A 24110-nucleotide genomic window follows, 5' to 3' on the forward strand; every position below is an offset into this window, starting at 1 on the left:
AGATGTTATACTTTATTGTGGTAGCTGCTAAATATTGTATGCTGCTGACTATGGCTCTTTAGTATTTGGTTTATTTTCTTCTGGCTTCTTGAGTTTTTTTCTCCTTAATTTGAGAGCTATGGATTTTGGCTATAACATTCCTGGGAGTATTTTTTATTATCATTTTGGGGTCTCTTTCAGGAGGTCACTGGTGTATTCTTTCAATTTCTGCTTTGCTTATTGTTCTAAGATATCTCAACAGTAGGTGCATATATATATACACACATGCATGTGTTTACCTACATATATGTGTGCATATGTGTATGTGTATATGTATACATCAAGAAGTCATAGACAAGTATGTTATATACATATGTGTATATATGTTTGTATATATGTGTATATATGACTTCTTGATATATGATGTCTAGTCATTTTTTTTATCATGACTAATAGGTAATCTAATAATCTAATGTTCTCTCTCCAAACTTTTTTTCTCTAAGTTAATTATTTATCCTATGAGATATTTCATATTTTCTATTTTTTTCCAGTCTTTTGGCTTTGTTTTTATAGTTTTTTGATGTCTCATGGATTCATTAGTATTTTTTCATTCTAACTTTTAAGGAGCTATTTTCTTCAGCAAGATTTTGTACCTCTTTCCATTTGACTAACTCTGTATTTGTTTTCTTCAGTATTTTTCTGCCTCTTTTACCAAGATGTTTTTCTTTTCATAATTTACTTATGTAGTTCTAATTTGTTTTCCTAATTTTTCTTCTACTATTCTTATTTTTTCTTAAAAACTTTTTGATTTGCTCTTTAAAAAACCTCTTCCTTTACCTCTTCTAGGTTGGGGTGGAATCCAATTTACATTTTTCTTTGAGGTTTTTCTTATAGATGTTTTCAAGTTATTGTCTTTTTCTGAGTTTTTCTCTTGAGTTTCCCTGTCACCAAATAAGATTCTTTGTTGTTTGCTCATTTTTTTCCACCCTGTTTCTTGCCTTTGAAATATATGTTATGACTACATAGTCTTAGAGTCATAACATATAGTTGGGCTCAGCTCACTTCTGCAAATGGGGTAATATCTGATTTGAACTTCTGTCTCTTATGTTCTCTTACTGCTTTTTACAGTTTAGTGGGGCCTGTGAGTTTTTGGTTCTTACAACATGGTATGATGTGGGAAGGTCTGATCACTCTTCTTCTCATTTGTGCTCTGGTATCTACACAGCTAGGACCCCTGTTCTTTTGCAGTCATGCCCACTACTCCCCACCATGGAACTGGGTAATGGGTGATGAAACTGCCAAATAACACCTGACCCTGAACCTGGTCCTAGCCCATACTGGCTCTGGGCACTGAGCCACTCCCTGCCGTTGCTGCCACTATCTGGGGTTACCACCACCACTGGTGCCACTTCTGCTACATGTACTCCTGGCCAACCTCTTACCTAGTATCCAAATTTTTATTTTTCTATCTTCCTAAGCTTCCTTGAGCTGGAAAAATGATTCACTATGACTTTTAATTGGCTTTCCTGACTAGAATTTGGTTTGAAGCATTTTTTAAAGATTGTTTTAGAGGGAATGTATTGTGAGAGCTCTGTAAAATTTTGCTTTCACTCTGCCACCTTAATTCTGCCAAAATGATACATTTTAGTTAGATTTTAAATAAAGATATATCTATATACACAAATATTATATATCTAGATCTATCTATCTATCTATCTATCTATCTATCTATCTATCTATCTATCTCTCTATCTCCATCTATCATCTCCATCTAGCTATGTATCTAAAATTTTCCCCTCCCAAATTAATGGACTGCTAAAATCTATTAACAAATTCTTTAGGAGGGAAAGGACTCCGGGTTAAGAACTCGGCTCTCAGATTGAACTCTCTGGAATTTCTAGAAGTCCCTTCCATGGAAGGAAAGAGCAACGGACAGAAAGGTATATGTAAAAAGAAGAGATCAGAATTCAAACACTGAAGATAGATTACTTTTAAACATGAGTCAAGCACCTTTGCCCAATTCTTAGGGAATATTGATATTATCAACAACAAAACAATGACAACAAAGCCAACATGAAGACGAAGCAGCACCTACCGCTTGACTGAAGACAATATCCCTCCTGAGGGTCAGCATCAGGCACTGTGGCAAGCTGCATGCAAGCTCCTGTAGCAGCACAAAGGTCAGAGATTGCTTTGCCCTGTTCACCACATCACCCATGCAGTCCTTCAGGGTGAGGATCAGAGGGTACAGCTGCTCATACCAATCTTCTAGAAAAACAGAAGAGAACAAAACAGGGCAATGGGGCACAGGACAACTGGAAGGAAAATCCTGGGGTCACTTTTCTTTCCAAACAGAGGGATATTTAACTCTCCCAGAAGGGTTTGGTCTAGAGGTCAAATAAAGATTTTATACGTTTCATGATGTGGAAGAACAGAGGGATATCAAGTTGCTGGCAAAATGAAGGGGCCCAAATCTAATAAAGTTAGAAGGATGGTCACTTCACTATGTGGACACTTGGGCTTTTAACCTCCATCAGAATTATAAATATAATGAATTATGTAAGTGCTAACTCTTTCCTCAATTGCAGATTTTATTTAGAAAAGAGAATTCTGCCTGGTGTCAGTTATTAGAAATTCTGGAGGACTATGTGACATTCCACTTAATGTACTCAGAGATTAAACAGTAGGATGACAAATTAAATTTAATATGGATGAATGCATGCTGGAAAATGATTTATGCATGCAGGCAGGCCCTGAAATATATGATCAGGAGACAAAGACGTGGGTGTCATGGCAGTTAACTGGAGGCAGGCCTTCTTCCAGTGGTCTCTCACTGGTTAGGGGCCTGAAAAGGGTAAGGAAAACAATCCTAAAGTATCATAGCTATGATCTCATCTTGTCCAGTTTCATTAACTCAGATTAAGCAGAATACAAGGACCCAGATAAGGAATACCAAAATGGCTGAAGGGATTTACATCTCATTAAAGGCTGCAAATTAGTGCAAAATGTACTTCTATTAAATACCTAGCTGTCTGACTATATAAATAAAAGATTTTAGGGACTTTTAGGAGCATTATATAAAGGGCTTACTGAAGAATTGAGAATTATGGAGGCTATTTGGAAGACACATGCAAACCCTTTGAAGAAAAACAACAATGGTGGAGGAGAGAGAGAAATTCACATAATGAAAGTGAAGCAAAGCGGTCAATAAATAAGATGACCCTTTAAGGATTCATGATTATACCAGTGGGGGCACACTCTTTCCCTATGCAGTTCAGAACCCCCCCCCCCCCATCATAGGTTGTCTTCATGACTTCCTAAAATATTCCAATTAATCTGTGATTTCATTGGTTTGGGTATTGCTATAGTGATGGAGACTATAAGGTGTGGCTACATGTCCATCCAGTGGGACTGTCCTCCATACCCTTATATAACTTTACCACAAAGGTTCTACCCAATACCCTGCGAGGACAGGGTGTAGGAGAGGAAGTGCTTCCTCTCTTTCCCTTAACACAGTGAGGATACCAGTAGAGCACTTAGACTGTCCACCTGTTAACCTCTGCTTTTGCCATGTGACCAGTCCACCTTTTGTTCACTCACACATTTGCCTGATGATATATTTCATTCCAGATCTTCTTCAGTTATTTGCTACATGCTACAGCTTGCTCATACCCACTATGCACATCTCCACTGTCCTATGTGGGATGCTCATTTTTAAATCTTTAGAGATTATAGTATTCCATGGCCCATATCCATACAGTACCATAATATCAATCTTAAATTATTTATTGCATTTAATCATTAAATTGTATCTATTATATTTACTTATTAAATTAAATTTATTATGTTTAACTATCAAATTATATTTATTCTATTTAATTACTAAATATTAATATTAAATGGGTCTTTGTTTCTGTGAGAAAAAAAGAGTTTTGTAAAGTCCTGATAGTAATCCAGTTCATTCTCTTCCTCCTATTTAACTTGGGAACCAGCTCATCATCTATTGGACTGTCTGCCTCATGTATATAAACTCAAAAGGTTGTCCACTTAATTGTATACCATACTCTGGGCAATCAACATTACTAATTATTAGCTGCTGTGGGTAAAATCTTGGTGGCCAGATCTCTGGTAGTGAAACTCCAAGTTTAGCTAGACAGCTAACAACAGATCATACAGCCCCTATCTAGTCCTATTCTCAAAGCCTCTTCAGGTTGCTAAGAAGTACTGGAGTGTCTAACATAGTCTTAGACTGAGAATGAACCTAGATTCACTACCAAGTCCCAATGAGATAACCAACCAGTAGTTCAGTGAGGCAGCCAACAATAGAGAGCTCTAAGTAATTCCACTTTGCAGGAACCTAACAGTATGTATCTTGTATGTACACAACTATTTGCATTGTCTCCTCCATCAGAATGTGACCTTTTTGAGAGCAGGGACCATTCTTGGCTTTCTTCATATTGCTAACAATTAGCACAGTGCCTGACACACAATAGCAGCTTAATCAATGCTTGCTGACTGAGTAAATTATAGATAGAGGTTAGGCTTTATAAAGTGTGAGATCATTTGTAATCTTTGCCTTCTTAATGATGTGTAAAGCTTACATTGGTCTAATCTTATTTATACCAGTACTAATAATAGTCTTATTTTTAAGCCACAAGAATCATAAGTAACACTCACATAGGACCATGCTTATGCTCTCCTTTTCTCATTCCTTGCCCTCTCTTCTCTCTCCTTTTCTCCCTTCCCACTTTCTTCCTCTCTCTCTCCCCTCTCCCCCTTTTCCTCTATATCTCACAGGCTTATACACTCAGACTTCCATACACAAAGAATACACAACTTAACACTTTCCCCTGAAGAACTTCAATATTTTTGCTAATTGATGCACATAATGAACATTCCAAAGTGACAGAGAATACAAAATGACTTTGATTATTGAATATGGGTTGTGAGAACTGTCATGACTAACTTCTTCATAGAATACTTACTTGTTGAATGAAAAATAAAGACTATGTACAGTAGATGGCACTGGTTTATCAGGTTAAAATGGGACTTCGACTGTACAGTGTCACTCATTCAATTAAGTTCAGTGCATATCCATTAAGTGCACTGGGCCCAGTATGGAGCTAGACACTAGCACCATCTTCGTACAACATGAATAGAATTTATTCCTTCTGGCAAAGAATTCAAAGGTTGCTGGTTAAGTGGATCTTCATTTTGTTATTGGTTAAAAGAAATACACTAGATGTAGAGTTCTGGAAAGTTCTTTCTTTTAAAAAAATATATTTAATATAGTTTCTGAGTCTGAGACAAAAAGATCTTTAGGACAGCAGTAAAGTCAATGACTGTAATGTAATGCCAAGGAAAGGCAATTTCCCAAGGTTCAGAATACCAGCATAGGGGCTCTCCATTTTATTCAGTGACCAACCAAGAACAGAGAAGATCAAAACATGACATCATTCAAAATACAGCATTTACTAAGTGTGATTAAATAATCTCCAAGTACTACCCCACCCCAGGACCTTCCAATCATTCAATCAATTACAAAGTCCCTGTTCTAAATACTTCTCCACCCCTAGGCTATACCTTCATTTGGTCCACCACAAAACCCCTCTTCTCAAATGGAGATTAGTTTCCAAACATAAGTAAAGTACATTCATTTGTCAATCACAGAGCACAATAAGGTCAAAAGTTCCCCACCCCTGGATCACAATTGAATCTACCCCAGAGTTACATCAAGTTTAAACACAGCACTTAATACCCAAATGGAGGTCTTTTCTTCATCTTGACACAGGCAAGTTCTCAGCAATCTTAGTTCCTGGGGAGACAAGGCTTAGCAAGGCCACAAGATACATTGCCAGTCCCTTCATCAATTCATCCTCTGTCTGTAGAACAGTCCTAGAACCCCTGAAAACATTAGCAAAACCCTCTCCCAGGATTTCTGTAAACATACAACAAGAAAATCCTTCTTCAGGGCTTCTGAACCAACAGAAAGGTTCCCAGACCCCTGCAACAACAGCACTGTCCTTCACCAGTGGACAGTATTCATTCTGTCTGCAGGACAGTCTCCAGACCCCTGCAACAACAGCCCTGTCCTTCACCAGTGGACAGTATTCACTCTCTGTCTGCAGGACAGTCTCAGGGCTTCTTAGCCAAAAGCCAGGTTCCAGGACTTCTTCAACAACAGGACTGTCTTTCACCAGTGGACAAATCTGGCAAAACAACATCAAAACAGACAGACAAAGTACCAGCAAAACAGCCATGTCTCCTCAGTCCTTGGCAGCTCAGGGGGCAGGTCTCAAAAGTCCAGGGCAATTCAAAGCGGCCACCAGCAATTCTCTTAGTCTCTCTCTCTCTCCACGAGGTGCTGCTTCCAAAAAGATCTTCCGCCTCTCTCTTGTCTCTCCAAATCTATGTCACCAGCTCCTCCCAGTTCAGGACTTTCTTTTCACATCAACAAGCCCATCCCACAGGTGGGATTAACAAGCTCTGGGTTTTAACACAATCAATTTGAAAACCAAGCCAATACAGGGGAATCTTTAATTGCCATTGCTATCACAATGACATACTAATCTTAAGTTCTATGCTAAGAATTCATTATTTCAGGGGTGGCTAGGTGGCGCAGAGAATAGAGCAACAGCCCTAGAGTCAGGAGAACCTGAGTTCAAATCCGACCTCAGCTGCTTGACACACTTACTAGCTGTGTGACTTTGGGCAAGTCACTTAACCCCAACTGCCCTCCAAAAAGCAAAAAAAAAAAGGAATTCATTTATTTCTTCATTCAAAATATATTTCCCCATGTGAAATGAATGGGTTGGCATAGCCTGGGTGAGGCAGAAGTGAGGATACCATGGTATATAAGAGAAATCTCTGTCATTCAGGAGTTATCTTCATCTAAGAATGAGTGTGGACACTAGAGATGTATTCTGACTGGTTAAATTTTAATCGATTTAACTTAATTTGATTAAAGCTGAAACCATAAATACCTTAGTCACCAATAAAATCTTATCTTGATCTACTGTAATGACATAACAAACCTTATTATAAAATTTTACTATTTTTAAAGTGACATAAAAAGAAAATATTGATGAGGAATGAAAGAATTATAAATCTGTTTACTAGGTCAAGAACTTAATAGTCCCTTGACAGTTACTAAGAGCAGTGCTAAGCTTTGGTTGACACAAATATTTTTAAAACAGCATAATTCTATCCCTTGGAGAGATGACAAACACAAAATATGTTGCAAACCTTAAAATGGTGTACAAATGTTAGTTGTTGTAGTTGCTTGGAATACAACATGTACAGAAATAAGTGTAATACAGGGCAAACATAGAGAGAGGAGTGTGCTCAAAAAGTGAACTAATTTAATTTAATTTAAAGTTTTAAAAGTTTTCTTTTTGGAGGGCACAATTTATTTTCCATACATCTCGCCCACTAACAAAGAAAAAGCTAAGTAATGCTCAACTTGAAAGTGACCTCTTCTGAAAGTATATGCACTTTTCTGCTCCAGTGGAGACTCCACCCCTTTACCAAGAGGAGGGAAGGAAATTTTATTATCTATTCAAGAGAGTAGCTTTGCTGAATTATTCAGGGAAGGCTTATTTGGATGAGGTGGCATCTGAACTGAGTCTTGATGGAAGAGAAAGGTATTGAAAGGTAGGGATGGGAGGAAGAACATTGCAGGTCTGTGATAATCCATAGATTTAAGTGATAAAATGTTAAAGTGAGGAGGCAGTTGGTAGTCTGAGAGCCTTAAAAATCAAGATAATTTAAAAATTTTTGCATTTCATCCTGTGGGCAAGTGAGTCATCTGAAGATTCTGAGCAGGGGACCAATATGGTCAAGTCCTGTGCATAGGTGAGATAGAGATTGTGGAAGTATGAATGTCAGACTGGATAGGAAAGGAGCAAAAGGAAGGGAAAATTAAGAAAAAAAAAACTTCAAAGTTTCAAGCGAGTATGATGAGGACAGTAGTGGCATCAAAAACAACAGGGGAGCTGAAAATAGAAACAGGTTGAGGAAGATTATAATTTCAGTCTGGGACATGTATTTGAGAAGTGAACCACCGATGGGGACAATATTTCAAGTAAGAAAGCTACAGGTAAATTTAACTAATGAATACTTGTTTGGCAAACAAAAGAAAATCTAAGGACACTAGCAAATGCAAGTTGAAATGACTGCAGGATTTTTACCTTGTTAATATTCATTCAATGTACATCTTAGATTCAGAAATAGACACAGGGGTTTAGGACAAACCAAAGGGAAGGAGAAATCAGCTCCTAAGTGGCTTTTTTTGTTCCAGCAAGCACTCTAGTCAACTCACACAAAGAACAGCAAATATTTGGGGGCTTCTCTTGGCAGTTTTGAGACTTGTCATATCTTCCTTTTTGTTTTACTTCAAACTTGACTTTGTGTGTTGTTCACACTTAGGTTAATCATTAAAAAAAAAACTACCTTCTCACTAAGTGATTAAGACTTTTCAGTCTGTATTATCTAGCCTCTTTAAGAAAAAAAAATCACCACCTTCACAAACTCATTTTTATTCATTCTCTTGAATTTGCAATTAGGAAGTAATAGTACCCAATGAGCCTCGAGTACCACTAAATACTTGCAGTCTAGCTCCTACATAAATAACTCCTATCAATTAGCTGAAATGAGAGGCCTATAGAATATATGCTCTCTCTAAACTGTTTTGTAAGTGATGGAGAAAAATACGAAGAGGATGTTTTATTGTCTATATAAAAACTTTCTCAAACTCCTTAACACTGAGACCAATATACAAAGGCTTTCCACAAGAAAACATAAAATGTCTCTAGCTTAGATGAGCTTTTCCTGAGCTTTAGTGAAATATGCTGGAAGCCATCCAAGCAGAGCCTCTGTTTTCTAGACATTTACTTGTTTCTGTAATATATTCAAGTGGAGACCTCTAAAGGATTCAGAGATGGGTACCTGTTCTCCTCTTTCACAGCACTGATGATTTCCCGTACAGGACATAAAAACTCTCTGGGCTCTGTGGCTCACATGCCCCTCAAGAAGACAATAAAAGAGTCAAGAATCAACTCTAGGAGAATCAGACGATTTCTTTCTTAACACAATAGACTTCTCTTCCAAGATACTCAAAATGATTTGTTTCTTTAAAATTATTAGCCTCAACAGTCCTCAGGGTCACTGGATCACAGGATGGTAAGTGAGAGTTACCCTTAGATGCCAATCCTTGAGATCACAGCTAGGACACAACTGCCAGAATTCAAACCTAGGTCCTTTGACTAAAACTCCAATACTCTTTCTGGTACAGGTTGATTATTATTTATAGATAGAAATCAAAACAAGCATAAGGCTATATGTTTATTTATACATTTATTTATAAAGGGGATGAGAAGTCAAAATGTAAAACTCCCAAAACCAATGCTCTCTTCTGGGCCGGCACAAAGGTGGTAGGCATACAAAAGGATTTCAGGGGGCTGGTGAAAAAGGTAGAGGATGTTTTCCTTTACATTTTTTGCTGATTGCCCAAAATCCTCTGGTGTGCTCCAAGAGGCCGGCCCACAGGCTGCAGGTTGGGCAGGCCTGCTCTCTTCTCTAATTTTGTAAAAAAGGAAAAAAGAATCAAAATGATGACACCAGCATTGCTACACCAAAAACTTAATGTATCTTAAATATGATGCACTGCATTAGTCATTTTTTTGGGGGGGGGATAGAGTGTGTATGTATGCATGTATAAAGAGAGCTAAAATTTAATAAGAACCAGAATTTATATACTTCTCTAAGGTATGCAAAGTTCTTCACAAACATTACCTCATTTTATCCTCCAGAATAATCCTGGGATGTAGGTGCTATTATTATTATTATTACCATTTTACAGATGAGGAAACTGAGGCAGAGGTTAAATTCGTGACTTGTCCCGGGTCATTCAGCTGCAAAGTAAGTGGCTGAGGCTGGATTTGAACTCCTCATTCTAGGTCAAGTGCTGTCTCCACTGGGCTACCTAGCTGTAACCTTTGTTTAATAAAGATGAATCAAGGGCTGCTAGGTGGCACAGAGAATACAGGACCAGCCCTGGAGTCAGAAGGACCTGAGTTCAAATCTGGAAAGACTTGGACACTTAACACTTACTAGCCATGTGACCTTGGGCAAGTCACTTAACCCCAATTACCCTGCCCTCCCCCCCTCCAAAAAAAAATAAAGATGAATCAAACACAGCTCACACCTTCAGGAGCTTAAAATCTAGTAGTGGAAAAAAAAATACTCAGATAACTAGGACAAAAGGTAGAATATAAGTGTCACAAAAAGAGGTATGAATTAAATTGAACAAGTTAAATGCCTACTTTGTGTCAGATGGGGGGGATACAGAGATGAAGCACTCCTTATATTCAAAGAAGATAATATGGACATCGCATGATCATATGATAAGAATAAATGGACAAACAATTAAATGAATAAATACAAGGTGATCAAGGCACTAACAATTGGTAGTAGGGGTGGGGGAGGGGAGCAGAAAAACACTGATATAAGAGCTTGCTTTGGAAAAAAAAAAAACAACCAACATCTTGAGATTATAAGAAGCAAAAGTAAAGAGAGAGCTCCAGCCAGTTATGGAGGCTATAGCCCCTGCAAAGACCGCGAGATGAGAGGAATGTTATGTGTGAGGCTCAGCAAGAAATATTTACTAACCAATGTGTTAAACAACAAAGATTTATTAAGAGACTATTATAAAGGGGCGGCCAGGTATCACAGCGAGTAAGAGCACCGGCTCCAGTGTCAGAATGACCTGGAGATCGAATCCCGGGCTCAGACACTTAGCGCCCACCCAGAAACATGTGGCCATGTAACCTTGGGTAAGTTACTTAACCCCAATTGCTTAGGGGTGGCCAGGTGGCTCAGCGAGTAAGAGCGCTGGCTCCAGTGTTGGGATGACCCCGATCAAATCCGGCCTCAGATACTCAGCAACACACCCAGAAATAACTGGCCGTGTAACCTTGAGCAAGTTACTTAACCCCAATTGCTTAAAAAAAAAAAGAGAGACTATTATAAGCCAAATACTATTCCATGTGCTAGAGATTCAAAGATACTAAAACCAGCCCCTCCTCTAAAGGAACTTTTATTAATTTATAAGATGCATAGATATTAGCAAAATTCAGTGGATTCAGAACAAGGAGATGTCTCCTACGAGAAGGGTGAATTTAGCAGTGCTTTGGGGTGAAACAGTCATTGTCTTATGGAACTGCCCCAGTTTCAAAATCTCACCCTCTCTGACCACATAACTTCTCATCTTTCTACTTCCTTTTCCCTCATAACTTCTCTTTAATTTGTTCTGCACCTCATTCTGACCTCTGGTTCTCTGATGTTCCATCTCCTTCAGACCAGAGTGCAAACACAAGAGTTCAAAGGAGGTTGAAATCCTTTTGCTGGGGTCGGGGCAGGGAGGGATTTGGATACCTTCATTAAACCTTCTTTAATAAGTTAAAACTGCACAAAGACCTATATTTCCACCTATATTTCCTTCGAGGAATTACCATATCACTGGTATTGGTACTCCCTCCACCAATGCAAGTGGCAACCCTTCTGTGCCTTCTCAGGAGTTGTGACTCAACCAACATTCAGCACCTAATAACCAACTCCTTGCTGCTGAGAAATGAAAGCCTCCTTATTTTGGTACAACCTGCCCCATTAGAAAACTGAAGGTGACTTGTCTGCCACAGTCTCTCTCCCCACTATTGGATCCCGCATTTGGGAATCCTTAGGTCACCTTCAAGGTTTAACTTCCCATAGAAGATCTTTACTTGTAGAACTCACAGTTGGTAGTACTCTACTCCTTTCCTCCCCCCTCCCCGGTTTAATTTCTATTTACTCATCTTGTTATACATGGTTCCCCTCTCCAATTTCCACTAGACAGTGAACTCCTTGGCAGTTTTCATTTAGTCTTCGTACCACCAGATTCTGAATATATCAAACGCTTACTTAAATTGAATGAGGGTATATATTAGAATTTCAGAGGAAGGGTTTTTTATTATATAGTCAATAAATACATGAATAAATCTGAGAATAGAAAATTAAAAAGTTTAAAAGAAAACACAGGCAGGATGGTAGCTAGGTGGCACAGTGAATAGAGTACTGGCCCTGGAGTCAGGAGTACCTGAGTTCAAATCAGTCCTCAGACACTTAACACAAAAACTAGCATGACCTTGGGCATGTCACTTAATCCCAATTACCCTCCAAAAAAGCAAAAGAAAAAAGAAGAAAACAGGCAGGAAAGTAAAAATGCAGCTTTCAAGCAATTAACCATTCTGGGGACCTTCTGAATGTTTTTCCAGGCTAAATCCTGAATTTCTGGCAAATACAGGATGCATATAAAATGGGCACCATGACCAAATGAAAACAAACATACAAACAAAAAAAAAAACCACTGTGAGAAGAGCAAAGGCGATATTTTCTCATGTCCAGTGACCTGGGTCGGTTTAAATTTTGCCAGTTTGAGAAGAGAGTGGTATCACACTTTCCGTTAATGGCCAAAGCAAAAAATTGAAGAGGAAATGGGTGTATTGACTTGCCAAAGCCTGTGACTTTCAAAATTCTTCCTCTGTTCAATGTTCTCTGGCACCACAGTTGTTGCCAAGGCGTGACAGACAAAGGACTGGCCTTGGAGTCACAAAGACCTGGCTTTATGTTCTTACACGGAATAATTGGAGGATATGGAAAACTTCAACTCTTATCTGAGATGTTCCAGGCCATCTATCTAAGGCTAAGTTAGAGAGTAGTTTCAAATATGCATCGGGGAGGGGCATAGCCAAACCAAAGAGTTCCCCCACACCAAAAAAATCACAGGATCACAGGTCCAGACCAAAGAAAGAGTGCAGGGGAGGTGGACGTAGGAAAAGCCAATTTCTGTGCTGAAGGAATGTAAAGTGAATACTAGCAAAGCCAGACATATTGAATTGGCTACAAATGAGTAACCTTGGGATGTATCTAGATTATTTCATTCTTACAGGCAATCATTTAAATATCTGTCCAGAGAAACTCCTAATGGGAGCTGGTAATAAAGTCTGTTCATATGATAATATTCGATAAGACTAATGTTTTATAAATGCTGGATTAACTGTCTGTTTCCTAATACATACTGGAGATATTCTTCTTTCAGGTTTTATTACGTAGCTTAGTGGCAAGAGTGAATGATGCAGGAACTGATGATATTTCAGAAAACAACAGAAGCCTATCTCATACAACAAAATAGGGAAAAGTAAGTGTAAACCAAAGTTCAGTTTTTGAAACCTATCTTCCTATTGATTTAAATTTAAAACTGGGAAATTCATTGGGGTGGTGGGGAACTAGTACCCAAGACAAAATAAAAATCACACTTAAAAATGTAACAGATTGCATAAATAGTAATATCCAAATTTATATAAGAAGATTGAAGCCTGGAGAAGGAACTGACTTAATTCAAAGGGCACCCAGCCAACTAGTAGTCAAGTTGGGATTAGAATCCAGGTCTCCTGCCTCCTCCAACATAATTAAAGGAGAAAGGATTTGTTTTCTATGGTAATTCTAATAAGACACAAAATAAAATTAAAGAAATTGAATTCCTTTGGGACCAGATGAATATGACACATATCATTAGCATGACTTATTTTTATTTAACACTTAAAAGTCTGCAAAGCTTTTTATATATCTTATTTCATTTGTTCTTGATAGTAGCAATGGGAGACATGTTCTTATTGCCTTCATTTTACAGATGGGGGAATTGAAATCTAGAGAGGTTAAGTGACTAACCCTGGGTCACACATTATGTAACTGAGGCAATATTGCAATTCAGAACTTCCTGAAATCATTCATCGCAGAACAGTACAGGAGACCATACTTTTTCCTGTACTTGTGATTTCAGCAGTGGGTAGAAATTCCACAGAGTAGAAGTTCTCTCCAGTTATGACCATTAGTAACTCATCCCTAGCTTATAGTCTAAGAAATTTACTTGGGACACTGAGGTTAAGTGACTTGACTATGCTTTCATGGCTAATATGAGACAAAGGCAGGGCAGGGCTCTCCAATCTGACAATCACCCTTTATCCACAATAGCACTTATTGTCATTTCTCATTTGTATCCAACTCTTTGTGACCCCATTTGGGGTTTTCTTAGAAGAGATACCAGAATGGTTTACCATTTTCTTCTCAAGCTCATTTTATAGATGAGGAAACTGAGGCAAAGAGGGCTAAGAGACTTTCCCAGGGTCTCACAGCTAGTCAGTTTCTGAGGTCATATTTGAACTCTGGGAGAGGAGTCTTCCTACTCCAGACCCAGGGCTCTGATACTATGGCGCCACCTGGCAGCCATCATTGTATATTGCCTCTCAATACCTACTAGTATAGGCATGGAAATATTAATTTCTACAAGAGTGCTTCCTTTCCAATGGGATACACTTATATGGTATCATTGCTTCATGTAATCATGCTGCTGTATTTTCTACAATCAAAATAATAGAAGATATTCTCTAATGCTCCATTATAGAATAGAGGGCTCCCAAATTTAACTAAACCTTGCATGCTTACATGTATACATGCTGCAGATCAAAGCATGGATTTAATGCTCAGAGGGCTTTGACTATTTATCATGGCTCATCAGGATGACAATATTAAGAAAAATCTCACAAATCCAGGAAGAATGAAGACACTGGCCTCAGAATATTTCACTGAGAGTCTAAAAATCAAAGGCAGCAGAGCGATGAGCAGAAGTGAATGCACAATCCTGAAGTATTCAATTTTTGCACAGACATGGGGAGGGTCAGCAATGATTTTCCTCTTGATAAACCCCACATTGTGACACTTGGATTGAAGAGCCATGAGTTTGAGTTCCAAATCCAAGCTAGGTGCCAAGACCTTAGGTAAACCATTCCATTCTTTTTGGAGTTCACTCTCCTCATTGGTATAGTTGTGATAGTAATACTTGCACTTTTCATTCCAAAGCGCTATTTTTAAGGAACTCAATCTGTGAATCTGAAAATGCATCATTAAGAACATCCTACTTGAGGTTAATGTCACCTTCAAGCACACTTGGCTGGTGCTTCTTCCTTGAAATTTTCCTTCTTTGGTTTTTGTGATGCTTCTAGGCTCTCCTTTTACATCTTTAAGTTCCTTCTCTGATTTCTCCTAGAAGACTCTTTCTCCCACTCCATAAATACGGATGTCCATTTTTGTCATTGACTCTCTGCTCTTCAATATCCCTCTCTTCCTGGAGGTAAACTAACTGCTTTGGTTACTATGAAAAGACTGATGATTCCTAAATCCTACAACTTTCATGCACATTAAGAACAATTTCTAACTTCTTTAAGGAAATCTTCACTTGCATTTTTGATTGTCATCTCAATCTCAATATGCCCCAAACTCAAGCTTTTTTTTTTTTTTTAAAGCAACTGGGGTTAAGTAACTTGCTCAAGGTTACATGGCCAGTTATTTCTGGTTGTGTTGCTAAGTGTCTGAGCTTGGATTCTATCCCCAGGTCATCCCGACACTGGAGCCAGTACTCTTACTCACTGAGCCACCTGGCCGCCCCTAAGCAATTGGGGTTAAGTAACTTGCTCAAGGTTACACAGCCAGGTGTTTCTGGGTGGGTGCTAAGTGTCTGAGCCCGGATTTGATCCCCAGGTCATCCCGACACTGGGGCCAGTGCTCTTATTTGCTGTGCTACCTGGCCACCCCCAAGCTTTCTTACTTAATCAAACCAATTCATTCCTACTATCAAATTCTCCACTCCTGTCAATGGTAACATCATTGTTGAACTAAAGCAGAAACTCCACAGTCATTTTTGAATCTGACTTTCATTTGTTATGCTTATCATGTGTGTGTGGGTTATGGTTGTTCAAGGAGGGCTAGCATCTCTGGTATGAGAGTTTGCCAATCACTTTTTCAAGGTTGTTTATACACCTTTGGTGTGTACCTTCCCCCAATTGTCACTTGTGACTTCAAGAAACTATAGCATGTGCAGCGGTCACACATGGGTAGACTGTCTTGACAGATGGACTAAAACAGTTTGAGGGTAACCAACAAGCCTTAAACCTGTCAGGGACTTGGGGGGTTTCCACTCCAAGCATATGAAAACTTCCCTGTATAATGGGGAAATAAGAACAATGTATTTCAATGGCCACGAAATATTGCCCATTTAGCAAAGTTCACTTCAAATACATCCTCTTGTACGAATCTTTTTGGAATCACGTTGCCTTCTTATTTATCTTACACATTTTTTTAACTTGCTTTTCTTATATTGTTCCTGAATCATTTTACATGTCTTAGTCCCGTCTCCTTCAACAGACTGTAAGCTCGTTGAGGGTAAGGATGATGTCATACTCTTCTTTTGCATATCCACAGTGTTGGGAAAATAGTGGCAGGTAAACAACATTTTTAATTGAAATGAACTGAAAGCCAAAGGCAGGTCTTAGAAGATCCAGATGACGAAAGCTATAGAGTTATTTCATTAGCTATACTGAGAGCAACAGGGAAAGCATCATTTGTCTTGGTTATATTTCTTTTATCTTCAGGATTAATTTGTGAACTGAACAAGAGGTATATTATTAATAACCTGGATTTCATACATGAAATATACAGGTCAAGAGGCCAGCATGTTCCAAAGGAACACACAGTGTATGGCCTTTTAGAGAAAACTTAATGGGATAGTAGAGAAACCACTAGAAGTTATCTCAGAATCAATTTCCCCACTAGCTTGTTTTATATGACATGAGCCAGAGAGGAAATTGAGGGTATTTTCACTCCTAGGATTAGAGCAAAGCTATGATGTTCTATACAAAAGAATAAGGCTAATCAAATTCCACTCCAGATTTTGAGTAGCAGGGGTCATTTATTTAAATGTACTGGGGAACATATGAAAATGGACTTTTTTTTTTCTGAGTGCAAATAATTCTGTATGTCCCTCGCAAAATGCTTCTCTTGGTGCCCAATGTCATCTTATTCACACATATCTACCCACACAGGAGAAGAGCAAATACAAACTCTAATCTTGAATTTGCTACACAGTCTTTAGCTTATGAAATATTTAATAGCTGAAACAGGCTAATATTTTATTTTTGTCTTATTGGCTAAAAGCAATCTTGCAATTTAGGAGTCCTTTTACCCCTAAGAAGGATGAATGGAATAAAGATAAGTATCATAAATTCCTAGTTGAATATAACATGAATGCCATGATAAAGATTGATTAAACACTATAATACTCTGGAAGCACATATATAGCCATCAATAAAAATGGAGTTATTCACTTCATATTTACAAAGAATAGAAGTACACTTAAAGCCAAACAATGCCAAAATATTCAAATGGGAAATGAAAAAAAATCACTATCTCCCACATAAGGTAGTATTTTGCTGAGGTGTATTTTCTTTTGGATTTGGAGAAATGCATGGCCCCAAATTCAATAGAAAATAAAATTAATCCTACTTATATGTTATAAAAATCCAAAACACTATCTGTGTTGGGAAATAGAGGGAACACACAGTCTGAATAGATGGATTCAAGAACCAGAAAACACTTTGGTACCAATTTGTCATCTAGTTGTGAGTACTGAAAAGAGAAGGTAAAACCACCTTCAGGAAAAACTCAGAAACTCAACTGCTTCCCCATGATTTAACAATTGCTAATAGTGACCGAAAACTACCAAAAGAAAAATCCTGAAAATGAAAATAATAAATTGGAATAACAAATAGAAAATCATGAGTATCTGAATTTGTTCGTGACTCATTCCACAGATAAATAGATGAGTAAATAGTAGAATAAGGAAAGGCAAAAGCTTCTATTCCTCCTAATTATTCTCTCAAAAGCTCAAGAACCAGAGATGGATGTAATATTAAGAATTGCTTTGATATAAGACAGAGGAATGTTTCTCTTCCTCACACCCTCTATTACCAGATTTGGTTACTAGCACTGATTAATGATCAAAGTGCCAACCCTCAATTAAACTTTATACTATACGTTGCATAGAAATATAGCCTTAAAAGTTTTATTCTTCATCAGCATCTTCAACATCAACATATTTTCTGGCTGGTGTACACATTACTCTCACTTCCTTGTAATAATCATATATACTGATTTATAACTGAGAATTAGTCTCATCTACAGAAACTTAGGCTTCCAGTGGTTCTTTAGTATTATTATCCACCATACCTTCATAAACTTTTCCTTTGCCAGCTATTGAAGATCCACTTGCGGTGACTTGTCATAATTTCCTCCTGAGATCTTAGCTATCGTTTAATGCAAACTATTGTTCCTCTTTCCAATAATTTTTTAGGAAATGTTGGAAATCGATTAAACAATGTCAGATCTTAAAAGAAAAAGTTTACCCACTTTTCTTCTTTCAAGAAGATTCCTATGTACCATGGGGGGAAAATGAGCATTGCCAGCAGTTCTGAGAACACAAGCAAGATGCAATTTGATAAATATCCTTCCATAATCTAAAGTCAGGATTGTGCAAAAACATGCTATCAACACTTTCATCAAAGGACACTATTGACTTGTTCTCTATCTGATTTTATCATGGCCTTTTCATTTTATTTACTCAGTCAATAAAGTGCAGGTGTGGGGAGAGGGAAGATTTCTTACCACTTTTGTGAGCTGTGATGGGATCTGCTAGTGAAGGATCCTGTTCACCTTCTTTGGTGTTGCTGTTGCCGCTACCATTGGTAGCACTGTCATTGCTGCCTCCACCACGGCTGCCGCTGCCATCTTTTTCAAGTAATCGATCCACCATGGCAATGATGCAGTTGAGGCTCTTTCCCACATTGGCCCACACCCTATCCTGAAAAGAGCATCAGCATCACTACACATTTTCATTGTAATAATTAGAGAAGAAAAAAATGATGTATTCATTCTAAGTGTTAGTGAACATTCTAATGTGTTAGTGAACAGTCTTTGAGATACAAAGACTGGAGATGGGAAATGCTATTTGATTTAAATAGCCTCCATCCATAGGAAGCTGGATGCTGCATGTTAGAGCTAGGAGCCTGGAGTCAGGAAGACCTAAATTCTAATCTGGCTTCAGACACTTACTATCTGGGTGACACTGGGCAAGTAACAACTTCTTCATTGTCTTGATTTTTCTCAACATAAAACGGGAATGATAATGGTAGGTTTGTTGTGAGGGTCAAAGATAATAATATTTGTGAAATGCTCTGTAAACCTAAAGGTACTATATAAATATTATCAGTAGCTATTATGATTATTACTGTTAGATTTCAAAGAAAAAATACTTTTATTTTGAATTTGTTATCTCTCAATTTGCAGTTCTTTCAACAATCTCAAGTTGCTACTGGCTCATATTATTAATATCACTATTGTCCTAGCAATACAGTGTGGCTACATATCATAGGACACATAATTTCAGAAGAACATAAATGGGAAATGTCCTAAAGACCAGTGAAGATTAATGGTGAGCAGACTGCAGCATATTACCAAGGGTGACTTGTGTGAGAGTAATGGTGCAAAGTTATCATCAAGGATGATTAGAAAAGGAAGTGGGCTGTTCAGATATAAAAAGTGAGGAATAACAGATGGACAGCCTGGGGGATGGCAGCAATGAACTATTAAAAACAAAACAAAACAAGCAAACAAAAACAGAGAATGTCCTCCAGCTTTAGGAGTAGGTTTGTTCCTTTACAGAAACACAAAGAGAAATGTACAGGATGAGAAGGAGTGAGTAGATGACAATTAGCACTGGTGGACAGAGTAATTAATGATGGATAGATCAAAGTATGACTCGATCATGTGATGTATTACTTTTTCCTCTGGAATAAAATAGTGATGAGATACTAGAGATTTTTCATCTTCATAATACATTAAAGATTATATAGAATTACAGCCCCAAAGCACTGTAAAATTTTACTCTTTTCTTTAGCCAGAAATCTCTAACTAGGACTGGGTTCTATGGTACACCTGATTTTTCACTACTACCAGCTTTCCTCTCTGAACCAGGTTTCACTCCAATAACACTATGCGGCTTTAAGATTTGAAGAATACTTGCCTCATGATGATCTTGTGAGGTAGGAAGTTCAAGTATGATTTCTATTTTAAAGATGAGGAAAGTGAAGCTCATCAAGGTTGAGTGCCTCACCCAATTGTTAAGTTGCAGAGCCTGAATTTGAACTAGGGGCTAACTGCAGATCTAGTACTTTTCTCCCTAGACACTGTGTCATTCCAATTTTCCCTCTAGAGAAGCACATATAGACACTTCCTTTCTCCCTTGTCTTACTCCTTGAAAATGGCAAAACTACACCTTCTTCTAGCTATTCTGAAGGGTCTTTGTGCTAAGCATTACAGAGACCTAGACATCTGGGGAAGGAGATATGTTAACAATCAAAGGAAAAAATGGTAAGCTGCAGAATTTTAGTAGTAGAAACATTCTACAGGGAAATAAAGGACTTCTTTAGTTTTCTTTGGTTTCTCCTATTACTTGTTTGGAAAAAAAAAATTAGTGTTCCCCTACTTTAAACCCTTGAAGACACTGGACACAATACTTTGATCTAGAGAGACTGTTAGGTTTTATGGGGCTTTTTCTTGTTTGGTTGGTTTTTTAGATCTCCTAAAATCTGGAGTGATGCAGTATCTAGTGGAAAAAGTGTTGGATCTGCAGTTAGGCTGTAGTTCAAATCCAGGCTCTGCAACTTAACAATTCTCTGTTCTCCATTCTCATCCCCAAACCCTGCACCTAGATGCTCTAACTTGACTTTCAAGATTTAAGGAAATTACAGTCACCTTCCTCCACCCCCACCCTCCCTTATTCTCTGGCTGAGTTTAGGGGGAAGCCTTGTTCCTTGGGCAATAAATAGCCTTTTTTTGTCTGGTCTACAAGGGCTTTCCCCTTCAGCCTAGAAGCCACCCACCCTTATAGTCTAAGAATCCCTTTCTCTTTTGACATACCCATTTGGTCCTTATCAGTTTGCCTGTGACAAATTTCCTAACTCCACTCTAAGAGTTGTCTTGGTGAAGTTAGATCTTGTATTTATTGCCTTTGGCTGGCTTAGGGGTTCCTTTTTTCCTGAAGGCCATATGCCATGACACTCCAAAGCTTGGAGTCAATGATCTCCTTCTCCATTCCTGAAAAGTCTCCTATCAGGAGTTCTGAGCCTGTGATTTTTCTTCAGCAGAAATGATGAACAATGAACATTTGTTCTCACTATCTCACTGTGCTCAGATTGCTGACTTCTGTCCTCCTTCCCTGGGTATCAGGTTTCACAATTGGACAATTATATAAGCATATAACAAAAAGACCCCCCCCCAAACAAACAAAAACAAAACAGAATATTCTCTTGGCACCAGTAAAAGCAGGATCCAGGAAAAAGCACTCTGATACTGTGTAAAGAATACTGGATTTGCAATTAAAGACATGGGTTAGAATTCTGACTTCGACTTAATACATGTGTGTACTGGAACAATTCACTGAACATATCTGAGCCTTAGTATCCTCATTGGCAAAATGAAGGGGCAGGTGGTGGTGGACTATTTAAGTCTCTCAGCTCTGATCTCCTCTGCCTTGAAAATATTATACATAAAAAACTATTAAATTCAACACAGTTTAGTCATTCTAAGATGATTCATCTGTTAGTTAGGAAGACCACTCTAACAAGGAGTTAGCTCAGAGACTAGTAACCTCAAGGAAGTGTGGGAAGTTCACCTTCCAGGTGAACATCCAACAAGCCTTGCTAAAATTGGATCTTCACTTTCTAATACTTCCAGTTCAATATAAATATTTCATAACATCCCATAAATGGACCCTCTCTTGCCCTCTACTTAGGTCTTGGTAGTGTTTAATTGGTTCCTGCTCCTCTTCCTCCAACTTTAGGGGTACAGCAGGATTTGGGGAGAAAAAGCAGCCCAGGTACAGGAATGAAGGCACCGAACCCCATCAAACATTTATATTTTCCCTGGCACAAGAACCCAAGATCATCAAAGTTGCCACCACTTCCATGAAATAGGCAGAACAATAATTGCATGTCTTACCCCACAGAGTTGTCTTCAAAAAAGCATTCACTGAAGATTAAATTGCTACAATACAAGTGAGCCATCTCATTTTTATTATTTTATATGATGCCCTGTCAGATCATAAATTAGACTCGGTTAAATTAGATACTTTTGGAGGTAATTATTTCAAGCATAGAGAAAATGTGATGTGATAAAGTCCTCCATTCAAAAGAAACCGAGTTTGACAAAGAAATGCACCATTTAAATCCCTTAATTTCTATGCAGATTAATATACCTTTTAGGGATTTGATCTGTATGGGGGAACTTCTAGGATCTAAAGACCCTCCACTGCCATGTGATTTCTCAGCTGTAACTTATAGTCATAAAGAGTGGCCGGGATAAGAGACTCTGCCATGAAGACATCATCATTATGTATCTGAAGAAGGACTTGGACCCACATCTTTTTGTTTTTAATTTTTTTAATTTTATTTTTAAATTAAATTTTATGTTTATTTTTAGTTTAGATCATTCATTTCCACAAGACTTTGAGTTACAAATTTTCTCCCTATCTTCCCCCTACCCACCACCCCTAAAAAGTGATACCACTGTATATCCCCTCCCCCAATGGACCTACATCTTCTTGACTCCAAGGTCAGTCATATATCACTCTAACATTATATTGCATAGTCAGAGCTGAAATGAGGGCCTCTATTCCAACCCCCTTCTTTTACAAATGAAATTAGGATTTAGTGACTTGCATGGCTAGTTGCCACCCAACACACGTGGGATTTGAAACCAAATCCTCTGAATTCCAGATCTAGAATCTCATTTTCCATGCATTACACACTGAAACTGGTTTAAGGGACAAAAAAAATTAAAACAGATTAATTTAATTTAATCATTAATTAGACATTTTGAAAATAACCATTTGCTTTGACTTAATTGAGCTGCCAATCTCCCCAAACAGTTTGGATGTGCAGGCATAGGCCCTACAGACCTGAGAGAACCAAATCCAATTTTTACTAGATGGTTAAATTGATGTCAAGCTTGCATCTCACCAGAGCTGTCAGCACTGTTCTGCTACAAGGGTGCAGTGTGCTTTTAGTCACAAATAATTATCTTTTTTACTTATATACAACCTTACTCCCAAAAGGAATGACACCAATTGCTTTCCCTGCAAATCCATATAACCCAAACTATTCAGGGCCTACTTACACCTTCCAGGGCTAAATCTCAGCTTCTTGCCTGATGAAGTGATGAAGCATCCTGAACTCACAAGGAGCAAGGAGAGCACTCCAGTTGGAAATGCAAGGGGGAATTACGTAAACCTAGTATTCTATCATTAGTCATGTTGGGATTCAGTGACTTGAGGCCATAACACAAGCAATTTAATCACTTCTACCTAGAATATGCTTGAGTAAATAGCATCAGCTAATTCTTTAGGCTGTTAAATTGAGAGATAAAGCAATTGCCTAGATTTTTCTATTCTTTTCTATTCTATTCTGATTGTGCGTTTATCCCAGGATGAGAATCAAGAGCCACTGAATGAGACCTTGTGTCCTCCAGTTTCTATTTCTGTCTAAACAACTATATTCTGGGTTAATCTGATCAAATTTTCCCAAGCAGTTATTTTTGGTCCTGTGGATTATAGGATCAAGGATTTAGAATGGGAAGGGAATTCAGAGGTCATCATGTATAATCCACTTATTTTATGAAGATACTGAGGCATAATGAAGAAATTTTAAGCTTCCTATAGCTAAGTGTGTGGTGCATAGAGTAGATAGACTCAGGAAGAACTGAGTTCAAATCCATCCTCAAATACTTGCTAGCTATGTGACCCTGTCCAAGATGCTTAACCTCTGCTTCAGTTTCTTCATCAGTAAAATAATAGACGCTACTTCCTAGAGTTACTGTAAGGCTACAATGAGATATATGTAAAGCATTTTGCAAAGATCACATAAAAGCTAGCTGTTGCTGTTGTTATGGTTTTTGTTATTGTTGTGCAGGTTCACAAAACTAATGCCTGAGGGCAGGATTTGAACTGACTCCAAGTCTAGTGCCTATCTACCACTCCATGGCTTCTCTTCTGGGACGTATTTGGTAAATTCTACATCCTGTTATTGTCTGTTTATTCTTGAGATGGGACCTACCCAGCTTCTCTTCTCAGTCTACATTGCCTTTAATGTATCTAC

General features: G+C 38.1%; 1 protein-coding gene across 5 annotated transcripts in view; it reads right to left on the reverse strand.

The window, feature by feature from the left end:
• The window catches only part of INPP4B (inositol polyphosphate-4-phosphatase type II B), a 1018353-nt gene that overhangs the window by 131873 nt on the left and 862370 nt on the right, over window positions 1–24110 (reverse strand). For all 5 annotated transcript variants that reach the window (XM_069105434.1, XM_069105431.1, XM_069105430.1 and 2 more), the window contains 2 exons: window positions 18565–18760; window positions 2075–2247 (listed from right to left, as the gene is read on the reverse strand). In XM_069105434.1, coding sequence (XP_068961535.1) covers window positions 2075–2247; window positions 18565–18760 — 369 coding nt within the window. The remainder of the gene's footprint in view (window positions 1–2074; window positions 2248–18564; window positions 18761–24110) is intronic.

The sequence above is a fragment of the Petaurus breviceps genome, unplaced genomic scaffold (assembly GCF_028583685.1).
Source record: "Petaurus breviceps papuanus isolate PSGF00001 unplaced genomic scaffold, PetGlider_PUasm1.0 76, whole genome shotgun sequence".
NCBI classification, from domain to species: domain Eukaryota; kingdom Metazoa; phylum Chordata; class Mammalia; order Diprotodontia; family Petauridae; genus Petaurus; species Petaurus breviceps.